General features: G+C 39.9%; 1 protein-coding gene across 1 annotated transcript; it reads right to left on the reverse strand.

Moving 5' to 3' along the window:
• Positions 1-398: 398 nt before the first annotated feature.
• Positions 399-13,103, reverse strand: ZNF518B (zinc finger protein 518B). Its single transcript, XM_036382055.1, is given in 4 exon segments — positions 399-3,530; positions 3,533-5,876; positions 5,878-6,392; positions 12,891-13,103. Coding segments are annotated over 3 exon segments (3,222 nt in total). The 5' UTR covers positions 6,190-6,392; positions 12,891-13,103; the 3' UTR covers positions 399-2,964.
• Between the last annotated feature and the right edge of the window lie 4,265 nt (positions 13,104-17,368).

Genomic DNA, 17,368 nt, shown 5'->3' on the forward strand with positions numbered 1-17,368 from the left:
ACATGCTCTAGTGTGTATGAGCAAAGAACATGAGAATGTGATTATTTTTCCAGAAAAAAATACATAAATATTTATTCATACAATTTGAGTTTTGGAAGCCTACCTAAATTCTGTATGTATATGAAGGCAAACTACAGTTCCATATGTACATGAAGGGATTTTTCTGCACAGCATCGATAACCTTCCTAACAACACTAGAAGTTTGACTAGGTTATTGTAATATACCAAAAAAGGTATATTACAACAACCTAGTTACTTTAGAACCTCGGTTACTTTACCCTTATAGAATATGAAAAAGAAGAACAAAACCACTCAAGCCCAAAACCACAACATTCCAACCCAATTTATGATGTACTATGTAGTGGTACAAACTAGCTCTAAAAAAATTCAGCAGTTGATTGTTATTTTCTTTCAACCTTTTTATTTCTCAATGCTGAGTCAAAAGGGAAGAAAACATCCACTGTAAATTATTTCTCTCAAACTGATGACACTGTTAAACTTGAAGGAAATTATTCTGACATAATTTTATCTAATAAAAGTAACAAAACAGAAGCCGCTAAAATAGAGTTTAGCAGAGTTCATAACAAAAAGGATGACATAATCTGCTTCAAGAATTTCATAACCACAATACAATTTAACTTACAAAAGGTTTTCATGTTGAAACAAAAAAAAATCGAAATTAAAAACCATAAAAACCCCAAGGTTTAACAATTTAGATAACAGATTATGGCAGTGACATACAGAGCTTTGTAGATGTTTACTAAAGTAAACAGTAAACTTGCTTACAGAAGACAAGCATTACTAGTGTACTTAAACCACCCAGAATCCACCAAGCTGAGCAGCAACACTTTCTCCATTTCCCCCAGTACAGTTTTCATGAGCAACGTTCTGATTTTGCCAGTGACAACTCTTACAAAGCAAATTCAAAAATATTTATTTGGTAGCTTCTACAGAAACAAAGTTAATTCAACCAGTAACCTGTATTGAAGGAATCAAAACAAAGGAGGAATGCTAACCATGGGGTTTTTCATGTTAACCATTTCAGTATTCATTTTATATGTTATGCTATAATTTTAAAATGGAAACTATTTTCACCATTGAAAATGCAAATAGCACTGTTAGGTTTGGCATCAAAGCATATGAAGTGGGGAAAAAAAACCCTCTAGTGTACCCATCTAAAAAAATATAATTCCATTTGAATACAAAATGAGAACTGTCATTTCCTTATTATTGATGAAACAGGAAAAACAAAGTTTGTTCTGTGGAATAGTTTAGTCTGATACAAATGATACAAAAATTTTCCATGTGTACACGATGAAAAGATCTGACTTAAAGCACCAGCTATCAGAAGGATTTTAACACTGTATTGCAAAATTATGGGAAAGCAATAAGTGGTTTTGAAAGTAAACCTCAGTCAGATGTAGTTTTAAAATATTTACATTCTAATGTAGATATGATAAATATTTTATCAAAAGAATGTATAATCTGCTGGAGTATATAAAAAAATATTCCCAGCTAAACTGTTTACAAAAATGCACCATCAGTGAAAAGAGTTAGGGACTACCAGTTTACCAGAGAAGTCCCAGTTCAAACATAGAACACACATCCAGCATTAGAGTCAGTATTGATTTTCATATTTCTAAAACTGTAACACATTATTTTAATTGTAAGTATGTGCTTCAATATACTTCATTCTATATGATTCTAAAATTATTTAAAATTGACAAGATGAAGAGAAACATCCACAGCTCACATACAGAAACAGTAACTTCAGTGTCATCCATCCCTCTTTTTTACTAAAAAGCTGTCATTTGGCCCTGATTTAGAGAAGTGTTTAAGCAACTGAGCAATGTTTACACTGCACTGAAGTCAGTACGCATCAGACATAATCTGTAACTAGGCACATGCTTGTATGAATTTGAGGCCTACAAAAAATAAATTGTAACAACATCTAAATTCTTAAATACGATGAAAGATTGCACTGAAAATTGGTTCAACACTGTCATGTAAAAGCTGTGCAATGTGGCTTTTCAGTTTGAAAATTCTTCAACAAGCTCCCTAGTAAATCAGCTCACCAACTAGAGTTCTAACCAAATACCAAGTCTGTAAATGCTTCTATCACGCACAAGGTGGTACAGAGTTTATGTTTGGCTAATACTATTTTAGAACAGCCTTGAGGCCATTTAGAGAAGTGCTTTTCACTATCAGCCCTAAGCCTGCAGGTATCTCTGGCTTGATGGCACAGAATCCTCATATTGTTCTGCTCCCTCTCATCTACACAATACAGTCTAGGTAAAGACTCAGTACTAAACAAAATTAAATTTCTTTGTGCTATCTGACCTAGCAGGAGTAACTGATTCCATAGATTTTTTCATTTACACCCTTGTACCGCCTCTGAAGTCAGCAGAAGTGTTTTTATTTCACTGAAACACAGCACTTGCATTTAAATTTTACTTTTTATGTGTAGTGCTTAATTTGCCACTAAAACCTATTACTTACACTTGCTGTCCATGGAGGACCAAAAGTGCATTTCCATACAGATGGGCTCGATCTTTGAAACACCATGCTGTAATAAAGCAAACTAAATCCTGTTAAATTTACAAAGATCTCATCATCTAAGATTTTAATCCATACAGACCTAGCACAAACCACGTACAGCACAGTATCCTAAGGTAACTAGAAAGATGTTTGCATAGCAAATCTTCTTCAAATTTTTCCTATGGAACAGATGAAGCTGACCTCCAATACAAATTTCAAGCACAAGAGTGCAAAGTGGTGCTTAATCCTCACTATCTTAGCTTAGCTATCTTAGCTTCTCTATCTCTCTGTACCTCTACTCTCTTATTCACTTTGCTAACAGCAGAGGACTTTTGGCAAAATAAAGCAGTTATTTCCATCCTCCATTTCAAGCAAGTTAGTGTCACTCATTAAAAGCAAGAGGGGAAACCTCCCCTAGGCTCTCACTTAACGTTTTTTTGCTTGAAGAGAAAGAACATCCCATCCCTTGGTTGCCTCTATTAAGTGCCTCTGTCCATGACTTATCCATTCTTCTTGGTCCATATATACTCTCCCACAAAACCAACACTTAAAGAGACACCTAAGTGCTTCAGCTGGTGAAGCTTCCACCACTTGGTAGTTGTTTTTGTGGGTCTTTTTTAGCTTCATTTTTAGCATACTCCGCTTTTTTGCCTGGTTTCCTGTCTCAGCATTCTGAAGAGTAAGACGCTTTCGATAACGTTTGACACCAAGACAACTACTTGTCCTTTCTGACAGAACTACTTTCAGGACTTGACCTTTATACTTGTTGATAGTCTTCATGACATTAATTATCTCTGGTGAATCAACATCAGGATGGTTTAATACCACAACTGGCTGATTACGGCGAGGGCATTTTATCAACTGATTCGTTTTCAGAGGAAGAAGTCGAAGACGCCTTGCTGTCAACAGGTATGACATATCAGAACTTGAAGTGGTTTCTGACTGAGCTCTTGTTTTCCTCTTAGGAAGTTCTCTGAAGCTTGTTTGTCTTGCTTATTTTTGGGACTTTTTGAATAGGGCTTGCTTTGCTTGCTCACATCACTGCTTTTCTGAAATGATGCACTAGTTTGCTTGCTGTTATTTTTAGCACTTGCCTCTCGCTTTGGTCTTTGCCTGAGTGATATAGTTTGGGACTCAGCACTTGGTTCACCCTGATTAGGCAAACATGGGAAATTACTGCTGAGTGCCTCAGAAACACTGACGGGGACCGGGCGAGGCAGAAACATTTCATTGCGATGCACAGGAGCTGATGTTTCACCCCTGTTCTCTATTCCATATGAGCTTTGACTGCTAGTAGCATTCAGTACTCTCAGCATTGTCCCTTTAGGGATAAACACTGGGGTAGCAACATGGGAATTTTTAGTTATCCTGTTTTTAGAAGTTCTTGCAAATGTAAAGAGCTGATCTTCACTGTGTTCTTCACTAACCACACTTCTTCCACCATGTGCTTCAGACGAAGTTGCAGGTTGTTCCACTTCAGTGGCACAATCAGCTCCCTCACAGCTTCCTGAACTTTCTTGATGCAAAAGCAACTTCTTACTAGAAGACTGACATCTCAAGGGCACAGATTTCATGTTAGGTTCAGCAGCAGACATGAGTTGAGCAATCTTTCTACACAGCAATGTTGCTGATTTCTTCCTGCGTGTTGTGTCATCCCATCTGACATCCTCTGGAACATTTTCAGTCCCAGAGCTAAGAGAAAATACAGATGAAATAACAGGTCCTTCAAAAGGACTGCCTTTATTTTCCACCTTCTGTAGTTCAAGTGATTCCAGAAGATGACTACTCTTTTGGCTTGTGGTTTCAGTTCTTTTTACTTTGCTTAAGCCAGATGTTATATCCTCAAAAGCTGGAGTTTTAGTAATGTGAAAGTTTTTTCCTCCTTCAGAAGATGTAATAAATTTTTTATCAAAACCCTTTCCAGCTATATGTGCTTCAGTAGAGCTGACTGGTAGACTCCTATGTTCTTTGTCAACCCTCTTCACAGACAATGTATCCTTTTCTTTATGGACAGCAGAAAAACTTTTGCCCTCCTGAGCAGCTTCTACTGAAACATTCTTGGAATTTTTACCTTCAGAAACGGAAGCGTATTTTGGACGGTATGTATCTTTGCCTTCTTCATAACAGTACAGATCACTATGCAAGTTATTTTTTCCATCTACTTTCCCCCTTGAGGATTTAAGATCACTTTTTTCTTCAGCACTGTTCTTCACCAGAGATTGAGAACAAAGTTCTATAACACCTGAATGGACATCAATACCTTTCACCAAATGAAAGCATAATTTTGATGTATCTTCCCTCTGTACAGATACAGAGCTATAGCCTGAGAGCTGAGAATCAGAAGAACAAAAACATTCAGAATTCTTGCCATATGTACTATCCAAATTAAGCTGGTTACTAACACTGGATAATTTGTTTACATTCACTTCCATAGTTAGTAACTCATTTTGACCAACAGAAGACGTTTTCTTTACTTCTTCAGATTGTTCTATACCTTGATTCTCAAGTTCCTCTTCTGCACAGTTCACGGGTTTGTAAGCTGCTTCTTTCATAGGAATTAGTTTAAGAACCAGTTGCTGTGTTCCATTCACTATTTTTAGCTCTACTATCTGAGCTAAACAGTTGGAAGGAACTACAAGTTCAGATGGTGCAATTACTGTTAAAGGCATCCCAGGTTGTAAAGGCTCTGTTTTTGGAGAATAAACCTCAACCTCCACACTTTGATTCTCACATACACTCATTTCAGATGGCTCCAATATTGTCTTATCCTGGACTGATGAAGTGTTTATGCTACATTCTACATTTTGAGATGAGCAGACTGTTTTAGTTGCTTTACTTGGAATCTCACAAACCGTATTTGAAGACAAATTTGAATGTTCATTTTGGAAAGGAATTTTATTGTATTTCTGCTTTTTACATAAAGTGCTTTGACTCTGCTTCTTTTGCTTGTGGTTCATGAGAGTATTTGACAGGCGTTTTCTGGGTGTTTCATGTACTCTTCTTGTATGTTTAACTATATAGTCATGTCTAACAGCACCATATTCACAGTACTCACACTGATACGGAAAGGTCCCAGTGTGCTTCACCAAATGTCTCTGGAATTCTCCTTTGGTGTAGGATACATAACTACAGTGGGAACAAAGAAACTTAATTTCTTCATGTTGCCCTACGTGCTTTTTATACTGTAAAGGATCCTTTGTTGAAAATCTGCATTTATCACAGTAGTATTTGCCTGGCAGAAAATTTTTTACTTTAAATGTTTTCTGGGTTTTACTTGGGGTTTTTCTTTCACGTTTTTCATAGTCTGCAGCATTGGCACCTTCAGGAACAAAATCGAAAGGCTGGTGGTTTAATATGACTGCACTTCTTGCAGATGAAATTTCTGTCTTCAGTCCACTCAAGCTTCTTATGCTTCTCTATATCTTGCATTGAAATTTTCTGAACATTTCTGCACTTTATACAGCTTATCAGTGACAACTTATTGTTCTCAGCCTCAGTTCCTTGGTAACAGCAGTTTTGGTCATCTGCCCCTTTTGACAGATTTATTTTATCATCAGATTGCTTTGGGGATGTAGTTAAAGAATTATTTTTATCATTAATTTGGCCAGAGTACAATCTTGGTAAAATTTCCCTCATTTTTTTCAACTGCATTTCAGATGAAGGAACTCTGCATCATTTTCATTAAACACAACATCAACAGATAGAATGTTTCCTTGGTATTAGTCCTGTGTATAATTTCTTATCAATCAATGATTCAGGCTACCAATCTGCAGAATACAAGCTTTGGAAGAAATGATGTTCAAGCAACTGCATCCATATTATATTCCATGTTCTTAGTCGATCAGATTGCAGCACTGAAGAATAAAAAGCAGAATATTAAGTCAATTAAGATTCAATGATCACTGAAATACAATGAACTAATAATTGAACTATTAGTGGACTACACCTGAATTACAGAGTGCAAGTTTACTCTCAATATACCACTGATTGTATTCTGTATATACAACCAATAACTCTAAAACATACCAAATCAAATAATCCTTTAACATTTGCTCTCATTCAAAGCATTCACAAATTTGTGTAATTACCTGCTATGCAGCAAAACCTGAAGAGTTTATGGTATTTCTCCCATGACATGAAAAATTTTACACTTAAGAAACATATTTATAAGCCAAACAAGATACTTGATAACAGAACTGAGCAGCAGAGTATGATTTCAGTTCATATAAAGCCTTCAACTCAGGACAAGATATCATGAAACATGTACCTTCCATTCATATGTGAATAGCAGGGAAACAGAATGTGACTAGGATGATTACTAGAAACACAGAACTACTAGTCTGTTTTTAAATCAAAGAATTTTTAAGCTAGCATGGAAATTCCTGACATACAGAAGGAAGTTCTTTTCTAATCAGTGCCAATGTTTCAGATACAAACAGTCTTGAACACTCATTTGTAACAAGATGTGATTTATGCTTCACATGTTCTCAAAGCAATGAAGTCAAAACAATCTGTGGCTGCAAAATTAATTACTTTTTCTTCTATTAATATTACAGTGTAATCACTTCTATATATGTGGACAATCATATAAATAATTCACTTCATCCTAATAAAACAGAATGTCAATCAAGCAAAATAAACAATGCAACATAAGGCAGAGGGAGATCAGTAATATCACTGTAAAACACCAAATTAACACATGCAATATGTTTGGCCCACAGGTTCCAGCACTCTGTCTCTCTACTATATTTAACAGGAAGAAGATCTCAGCCTTTAAGCTTTTGGCAAGACTATGAAACTACTATTATTTAGAAAATAAACAATCAAATTAGGCTTTTGAGACATACATGAAGTCCAATCAACACCTTTTTTATTTAACATCATTAGTTATACTGTTGCACACGCTTGCAATTACGAACAGACTCAATTGCATGAGGTTACTTGTTTTCCAATACACCCTACAAAAGGCTTCTGCTCCTGAAGTCCAGATCCTCACCAAGTGTACCTACAGAGATCAGGGCCTGATTGGACTCCAAAAGCACAGTGCTGAGTTCACTTAAGCATATGGTAATCAAGAGTTCACAATAATCATATGGTAATCAAGAAATTAAACTACAGTACTGGAAAGACATTGAGGTGCCTGAGCGATTCCAGAGAAGGGCAACAGAGCTGGTGAAAGGTCTAGAGAGTAAATCTTACAAGGGGTGGCTGAGGGAGCTGGGGGTTTTGAAAAGGGGGCTCGGGGAGACCTTACTGTTCTCTGTAACTACCTGAAAGGAGGCTGTGGCTGGGTGGGTGTCAGCCTCTTCTCCCAGGTAAAAAGTGACAGGAAGAGAGGAAACTGCCTCAAGTTGCACCAGAGCACATTTAGATTGAATATTAAGAAAAATTTTTCATTGAAAGGGTTGTCAATAATTGGAACGGGTTCCCTATGGAACTGGTAGAATTACCTCCTGGGGATGAAGTTAACATCCCTGGGGATATTAAAGACATGTAAAGTGGGCACTCAAGGATATGGTTTAGTGATTAGCTTGGCAGTGCTGGGTTACAGGTTGGACTTGATGATCTTGTAGGTCTTTTCCAGCCTAAATAATTCTGTGATCTCCCCAGTGGCTTGACAGGACTAAATATCTGATCCAAGAAGGTTTTCCTGCATCTTATGTGCTCACAACCCAGAAAGCAACCACACTATGGCATCAAAAGCAGCGTAGCCAGCACTTTGAGGGAGGCAATTCTCCCATTCTGCTCTCATGAAACCTCACCTGAACTGCAGCTGCCTCCAGCTTTGGGGCCCCCAACACAAGGAAGATGTTCAGTGCCTCTCCTCTGGACCCATTCAAAGCTTATCACAGGGCTGAAGCACTTCTCCCACAAGGACAGGCTGAGAGTTGGGGTTGTTCAGCCTAAAGAGGTGGCTTCACAGAGACCTTATAGCACCTTCAAGTACTGAAAGGGGGCTTCCAAGAAGGCTGGAGAGGGACTTTTCACAAGGGCATTCAGTGATAGGACAAGGGGGAATGGCTTCAAGCTGAAGAAAGGTAGACTTAAGTTAGATATTAGGAAGAAATTCATTACTGTGAGGGTGGTGAGGCACTGGAACAGGCTGTGCAGAGAAGCTGTGGATGCCCCATCCCTGGCAGTGTTCAAAGCCAAGCTGGATGGAGCCCTGAGCAATCTGGTCTAGTGGAAAGCATTCTTTCTCATGGCAGGAGGTTGAACTAGGTCTCTTCCAACACAACCCACTCAGTGATTCCATGATCTTCCTTATACTCCATCAATATCCATAAGTGCTGTATCAATGCTGCCCTAAATACAGGGCTCTTCAAAGTGTTCTGATGTAGTCACAATCAGCAAAAGTAAGTTAGAAAACTGGTTAGGGACAACATAACAAGCTTTTCACTCTTAAGCAGATGGATGGGTGTACACTAAAACTCCTTAGTGGGTAGCTCTAGAACTGTAGTAATCTCGTCTCATTGCAATGCAGAGAGCTGTGATAATACAATTTAAAAAAAACAAATCAATGGCAGCCTTGCAGGAAGGAGGAAAGTATACCTGATTGCTGTATCATGATCTGGAGAATTTTCTTCAAGCAATTCTAGCGTGGACAACATTATGTGCTCTATTACCCTGATTCTAAAGAAGACTGAAAAGCAAATTGTTTGTGGTAGTTCAGATGGAACATCCTTCCCTGGCTAGTACCACTTCCTAGACTTAAGACTAACCTGCTGACACAAGAGTGTGGTGGTAGGCCTATGTTCAGGACATCCACTGTTTTGTTTCAGGAGAAAGATGATAAGAGATCTTGATAAGCTCAAGAACCAGACCAAAGATGCTTTATGCATTTCTATACAGCTTTAAGGAAGAAGTAACATGGCATTTGAAAGGAAATGGGGAAGCTATATCAGTATTTGCCTTCTTCTGTTGTTAACATCTATCCATTAATACTGAAACTGCCCTCCATGTGAACTAACTGAAAAGCAATGTATAGAGAATTTATGCCATCAACATCCTTGATCACAAAAAAAAAAAAAAAAGTATAAACCCAGAGAATTTTCTTGTATTTTTTAAACTCAGTAGATTTCACTTTATGGGAGAACATGAAAAAGAACCCACAACCTTTAAAGGACAAGAAAGTACAAGAAACAAGGTCCAACATTTTCAGAAGACTTCAATTTAACAGCTCTGGGCTTCTCAATCCAAGACTATGCCAGAAAAATTTAATAGAGGTAATTCAAAGAACAGCTTTGTGCCCTCCCAATCTCTTGCCCACCCCATGGCTACTCAATAGAGTGGGGGGGGAAAGAAAACCTTGACATTGTGCAAACATTGTTCAGCAACAACCAAAACACCAGTCTGTTATCAAGACTGTTTTAGCCACAGCACTGTACAGGCTGCTTTCAAGAAATTTAACTCCATCCCAGCTAGACCCAGTAAAAGGTAAAGAACTGAATAACCAGCTGATGTTGAAGTAACATCTCTGCTGTCTTCCTAGCTAGTTTTTTAACCATGCACCCTGAACACTGACCAGTTAATAACAAAGGTTTTGATACAAATAGCTCAAATTTATATTTATTTTGGATAAAACAAGTCCAAAATTATATTGTAATTTCATGCCTGTATTAAAAAAAAAATTTCAGAAAGCCAAGATCATCAATGTACACAGGGAGGCGAACATTACATAAATTCACAGATGGGGAGGGGGAGGAATTCCCCTAAAGATTTGTTTTGGTATTTGAAGGATTGGCAGAAACATGCTTCAGAAGATTTAATTAAAAGATAATCGATTTTATAATCATATGCAGTGCACATAGACCAACCCAAAAAATATCATTAAAGGAGGACCTCGAAGTCTACAAAGAGTCTCAATAGCAAACATGGGAATGGGATGGATGAAAAATGAAATGAGAGACACTAAGAGTGTCAAAGTCAATTCCAGTTACTGTCTTCACAGGAATGAATTCAGAAAAATAAAAAAATATATTAAGAAATACAACTAAGTACCCAAATTAGGAAACATTAAAAAAAATAGAGAATCTAGTTTGGAGAGGAAAAAAAAAACAAAGCACATGGAAAAGAGACATCACAAGAAAGATAAACCAAATTTTCCCATTCACTCCTACAGAACACCTGCAACTCAGTGACATTAAAAGGTCAGCATTCAATGAAACAAACATTTCCACCTTTCACACAACAGTATCATATCTTGAACTTTGCTGCTCAAGACACAAGAGACTAAGAGATGCACAGAAATGAAAAGGCATTCCAAACTCTGGATATCCCAGCTACATAAAGGTTAAAAAACAAAGATGCATTGAAACAAAGGAAAATAGGACGAAACATCCTCTGCAGCCTGACTATGCCAAATTCAACCAGTACAAGGGTTTTTGCACTGCAGTAGGTTACAAACCACTGATGTGGCCACTGTCAGACTGGAAATTTCTATTTACTTCAAATACATAAAAAATTTGTTCATCATTTCAAAGAAGAATATGTACATTCCAAGGCTTTAGGTTCCTTTAGTGCAAACTACATGCTGCTATCAATGAAAAGGGCGTGATGAGCAGGATGCATTTAGCCTATGTGAACAAATAAATGAGCCCTTACTTCAGCAAAGCACACACCTCTCATGCACAAAGATCACAGACTGCAGCCAATAATCAGGGTGTGCTTTGGTAGTGAAAAGCCCATATAAGTCATCCCTAAGAAAAACAAGTTTAAACAGAATTGGAAGACACTGTGCATCACTGCATCAGGAGGATGCAGTGTATAAAATTTGAGCCACTGTGAAAAATGTCAATCTCTATGCATGCTTAAAATTACCCTGCCTGTATTTTGCAATTATATAAATATATACATACATATATATATATATATATACACTGACTGTTTAACATAACTACCTCTGTTCAGCAGAGTTAACTGTTCTACTGACCCAACTACACAGCTGCCAATTACCAGTCATTAATTTTAGGCCTAATGACTGGGAGAGAGCCAAAGTGCTTCACTCAAGTATTACATATTGCATTAATTAAAATAATTAATTTTGTATTAAAAACAAACAATTCAAATGAACCAAAGAAATTTCGTCTACAAGTATTTCTTCTTAAAAAGCCATTTTGTCTCACAATAACAGCTCATCACACAGTCGTAACAGTTCTTGGTTTTCAGATGAAATTCACATGAGGTTTTTCAAAGCAAAATGAATGAAGAATGACAATGCAGACAATTAAGAAAAGCAAGGACCATGCACCAAGTTTTCAGAGCTCATTTTTATTAAAAAATATACAGTTCTTTCACTCTACAGAAAAAAATCAATTACACTTAAAATGTTTATTACTTACAAAGTCATGCAAAACACCGATTGAAAGGAAATCACTATTTTTTGAATGCATAAGTGAAAAATTGTCCAATCTACTAACGTTTTTTGGCATTGTATGGATGCAGGTACATGTATGTACCATGCAGCATTCTACTGAAATGGAGGTTGCTTCCCTGCGGCTCTAGGAACAAGGCCTAGCTTAATTTGTATCTGAAAGAGACACATTTCTGTCATATCATTCAACTGCTTGGTGGTCTTCCTGCAAAAAGCTACACAAGGCATTACCAAATAACTACTGTATCAAAAGCAGTATTCTAGAGTGCTCCGAGACGTTTATAGAGTTGTTTATCATTACATGCATGATCTTTTTTTTTAAATCTGTGCTGGTCATTTCATCATTTCACACAATTTACAATGATTTTCAAAGTCTTTCTGCATATCCAGAGCATACCGACTAGTATAAAGCATTACCCTACTCTTGAGCTCTAAGGCCTGTAGGAAATACAGCAAGGAAGTATGGCACTGAAGAAAATGGGAGAAGAGGGGGAAGAGTGCCATTAAAAGCACATATCCCTCCATACCCTCATCTCAAAGCACTCATGTAGATGTTAAAATTGATTTCCACAGATTTAATTCCTGATAAAATTAGCCACATACTGTTTGTACGTGCAAGAAAAGAGCCTTGACTGTAACCACCTACTGCAGTAACAATGCACAACAGACTGCTAGAAAAATCCTGTAAAACACCACTAGTCTTCTTAACTATAAAGCAGACTTTTTAAATTAAATGTACATTGCAGGACATTTTGGCTACATATACGATAACACTGGATTATTAATTTAGAAGAAAATCGGCTTATACACCTAAATTACTTGAAGTGTCCAATGTAACACTTTTCAATGATAGACTGTCTTGCAACAAAATTCAACATGGGATTCAATTAAGCCAATCTTATGCCCAAACACTCAAAAGAACCTTATCTGCACACAAAACACAGGACGTTCTATTTTGATCATGAAAACATTTACTAACCCGAGAGCTCCTTTTCTTCAGGATGACCAAGACGACAAACCTGGACAACAGCTTTAGTCCAGACGAGTCCAAAGCGGCCTGATGGCGTCCACGAGACAGCAAGCACCAAAAACCTCCTTTTCTTGGGCATCCAGCCCACCCACGCACCAGCGCTGCCGGCTCTCCGCGGAAGGGCGGCCTCCCCCGGCCGCTGCCTGTCCGAGGCGGCCCGAGGAGCGCGGCGCCGCGGGGGATGCGGAGCGGGGCGGGCGCTGCGCGGGCCCGAGCGCAACCTCCGCCCGCCGCCGCCGCCGCGCACTGCCGCCGCCGGCCCGCAGGGGGCAGCACCGCGCGCCGCGCCCGCTCCGGCCCCGCGGCCCCGCGCAGGGAGGGCGGCGGGAGCCGCGGGCCCGGGGCCTTACCTGGCTCGGAGCGGGACGAGGGGGATGGAGGAAGGGCAGCGTCCCTGGGCGCTGACCCCGCCAGCCGCCGCCGCCGCTGCCGTTGTCTCCGGACACAGGAGGAGCGCAGCGCCGCCCCGCGTCCCGCGCGGCCGCTGCCGCCCCGCCCTGCGGCGCTCATTCCGGCAGGGAGGGCGAGCGAGCCCCCCGCCGCCGGCCCGGCCCGGCCCCCGCCCGCGCGGCGGCGGAACTGACCTCAGCGCGCCCCGCCCGCCGCGCGTAGAGCTCTACCGAGCCCGGCACCTGCCCGCCGCCCGGCCCTGCGGCACCGGCGCTGCCCCGCCGAGAGCACAGCCCGGGGAGCCCGCGCTGCGCCCCGTGAGGGGATGCCCGGTCGGGTTGGCGCCCGCTGGCCACGCTGACACAACAGGCCAAAGGATGCGCCGTTGTTCCCAATAAAACCTCTCTACCTCCCTTCGATCCCGTTGGGTTTCGCTAGGGTATGGTGTGGGCACACATTTCATGGGCATCACTCAGTAAAGTACTGCAATGACGTGGTTGTGTATTTTCATATCCTTCCTATGGAATCCAGGTGTTTTTTGAAATTAAGTGTTCTTAGCAAAATTTGAAGGGAGAAAAAGAGGGTTTAATTGACTGCGTATTGCCCTATAAAGTACCTTTGATGTCACTGCATTATCAAATCACTGCACTTTAAAAACAAACCATGTCTAACACAGTCTTGCCAGATGAGGTCTTTGGAATTAAGCTTTTTCGTACGTGTCTTCAGAGTTGAACCCTGTTGCTGTGACACATTTTCCAATCTGTTCTCTACTGGAATGATTTGAGAGTGCTTGATCTTGTCTAGGCATGGACATACATCCTCAGGGATCTTGGATTTTGGGATAGGCTCTTCAGATCACAAAAAAAGAAAAGGGAAAGCTATATACCGGGAAGTGTGGGGAGAAAGAATCCTCTCAATTGTAATTGCTTTAGTTACAAAATGAGATCTTGCCTTCAAGAGTGTTGCATCTTTTGATTAGCCGTGTAAGAAAGCATTCTCAATGCCAGTTTGGAACACTGTCGTTTACTGAGTATCTTTAAACTTGTGAAGAAAGTTTTCTGGCTAATAGAGCCTGTTGGGATTTCTAGAAAACTGTAATGGCCTAAGACCAAGTGTCTTGGCATGAATAGCTGGTGGAGTGTGTGTGGTCCTTGTAGCATAGAGATGATGGGTGTTCTGCTGGATCAATCCAACATACAATGGACCTGCTCAACATACAAGTGACTTGAAAAGGGAGCTGGGCACTCAGGTGACAGCCTTCTGATCATACCAAGCTATTGAGGGACCTGAGGACAAAAACCGACTCAAGATCTGGGAAGGACATTGTGCAGCTGAATAACTAGACATAAAATGGCAGATTAGATTTTGGATAGATAAAGGTGATGCACAGTGAAGAAAAACATCCTGACTTCAAATAAAAAATCAACTCTAAGCTGACTAGTACTGTGCAGGAGCAAAATCTTGGCCTTAGAAAAGGTTTTTGTGAAAATCTCACTTCAGTGCTTAATCGAGTTGATAAAAATAAGCCTTATGCTGAGATTTGAAAGAAAGCAGACAACAAAGCAGATTAATGCTGCTGTGTAAATTCACAGTTAAACACATTTTAAAAGCTCTTTGAGTTTTTAAGTTGCCTCAGCTCAGGAAAGACAGAATAGTAGTGGAAAAGGTTCAGTGAAAGGTAAAAAGGATGATCAAAAGTACTTTACTCTCAACTTCACAAAAGAAAGGAAGCTAAGGAAGCTTCTATCAAAAAAAAAAAAAGAAAATTGATAAAACAAAGGGCTAAAAATCATGAGTGATCGCTGAAATTTTGAGCAGTTACAGAGTTACAGTTGCAAGTTGTGTGTGTGGATCCCATGAAAGCCACCAGGGACAATTTACAATTATTGACTGGTGTCAGCTATTCTGCAAAGGTGATTATGCACTGTTATGAAAGTTTACTTCCCTAACTGTTAAATCAATCAGTCTTTGTAATACGAACATGTATTCACTTTGTTGCCATGTATTAGTTCACATAATACAGTGAAATGGAATGAGATAGTGGAATTTTACTGGAGACTTTGAGTTTGTTCATACTCAAGTAAAACAAACTAAAGGACAGCCCAGCCCTGGAAATAAGGACTTTGCTTCTTGGAAGCATAGAACTGTCCATGAAAGATAAAGGACACCCATGGACAACCCAGATAAAGCCAGAATTCTAGTCACTCTAATATGTCTTTGAAACCCTTCCAGTGTCATCTGGCAAAACTGACCCCAGGGACATCTGGACCAATAGACAAGCAGCCAGAATGCTGCAAGAACACAGTTGCCTGGCAAAATTTTACAATTAGAAATCAGTAGTGCGGGTCCTAGTCATTAGTCAAATCATGTTCTACTGGAGTGGTTGAAGGGTGTAGGAACCATGCGTAAAACCACATTCAGGGTGACCCAGTTTGGCTGGGACACCTCATGCATGTGAACAAATATTTACTCTTGTAATTCTATACTTTGTTTCCTGGCCTCTCTTGGTCAGCACCAATTGTTGCAAATTTTCATAAAAGTGAACTAACTACACATAGCAGATCGGTTTTTTCAAAAACAGAAAAATTAGGAACATTCCTAAAATACAAGATTATAATATTTTATACAATAATTCAAGAAGTAGTTTGCTAGCCAACAGGTTTTCCCACCTCATCTGTCTGTATCTGAGAAAGTTCAGACTGCAATAAATATACTTCATACCAGTAAAATGGAATCAGTTATCTGATACTCAACATTAATTAAGCACTTCTACCTCTCTTTCTAAGATATGTGTAGCTACCCAGCTCTGAGGTTAGAATGACAATTTCCTCTAACAAATGCAAATAGAGTATTCAGTATTTAAATAAGGCCAAACAATGTCATCCAGGAAAAGCCTTGTTATAGAATGCTCCAGAGACAATTTGCATCTTCCTCAGTGTTTTACAGCTACATAAATTCAGTCTCTCTCCTGTGTTTTCTAACCTCTAATCGTTCAAAGCCACTCAATTTCGTGTCCATGCTGAATGCTCTCTTCTTTGCAGACACGAGCTGGACCCGATCAGATCAGATCAGATCAGATCAGATCATAGTTCTTCTTTCTCACTTAGGCTCCAGCCCTTTGTCGACTTAAAACACCAAGCAGGGAGTAATTCCCTGCAGTTTCTGCCTTATCTGTCCCCTTTGGTTTGCCATGTGCAAGCCATCTTTGGTGACCTCTGAATTCCCGGCTCTTGCCTGGTCTTTTGTTCCTCCTCAATTTGTCCTGTGATTCAGCCACCCGCAGTGCTAGTTAGGTGTTCCTGGGCCATCCTGCTGAGGCTGCAAAGGGAGGGCCAGCTCTTGGTAAGGCCAAGACTTGTTACCCAAATAGGAAATGCTGATGGCAGTGCTGCTAATTGACAAACAGAAGCAGCATCCAAGCAAGAAGCCTTCTTAACTTCCTGCATCCTTTGCAGCGCTGCTGTCCATAAAATTGGTCCTGTCACCAGGAATTCACCACAGCTCCTCAGTTGACTCTGCTTGTCCTGTTGCCATCCTGCATTCCTTTCCATCCCCTAACAAAATCATCTGATATAAAGTGCTTATTGTTGCTTGTGGATCCATAAGAACCACAGATAGACAGAATCACATAATCATAGAATGGGAGGAACCACACTGGGTCATCTGGTCCAATCTCTGTGCTCAAGCAGGGCCATCCCAGAGCACATGACACAGGGTCATGTCCAGATGGTTCTTGAAGATCTCCAATGAGGGAGGCTTCACAACCTCTGTGTTCCAGAATCTCTTCCACTGCTCAGTCCTGCACAGTAAAGTTCTTCCTCAATATTCCTGTGCATTAATTTCTCTCCATTGCCTCTTGTCCTGTTGCTTGGCACCACTGGGAAGAGCCTGGTTCCATCCTCTTCATGAAGCCTCTCTTCAGATACTTACAGATATTGGTGAGATCTCAGTTGTCTCTTCTTGAGACTGAACAAGCCCAGCTCCTTCAGCTTTGAAGCTCAACAACAAAACTATAAAACAGCCATCTTTAGAGAAGG

Source organism: Molothrus ater, chromosome 4 (genome assembly GCF_012460135.2).
Source record: "Molothrus ater isolate BHLD 08-10-18 breed brown headed cowbird chromosome 4, BPBGC_Mater_1.1, whole genome shotgun sequence".
Taxonomy (NCBI): Eukaryota; Metazoa; Chordata; class Aves; order Passeriformes; family Icteridae; genus Molothrus; species Molothrus ater.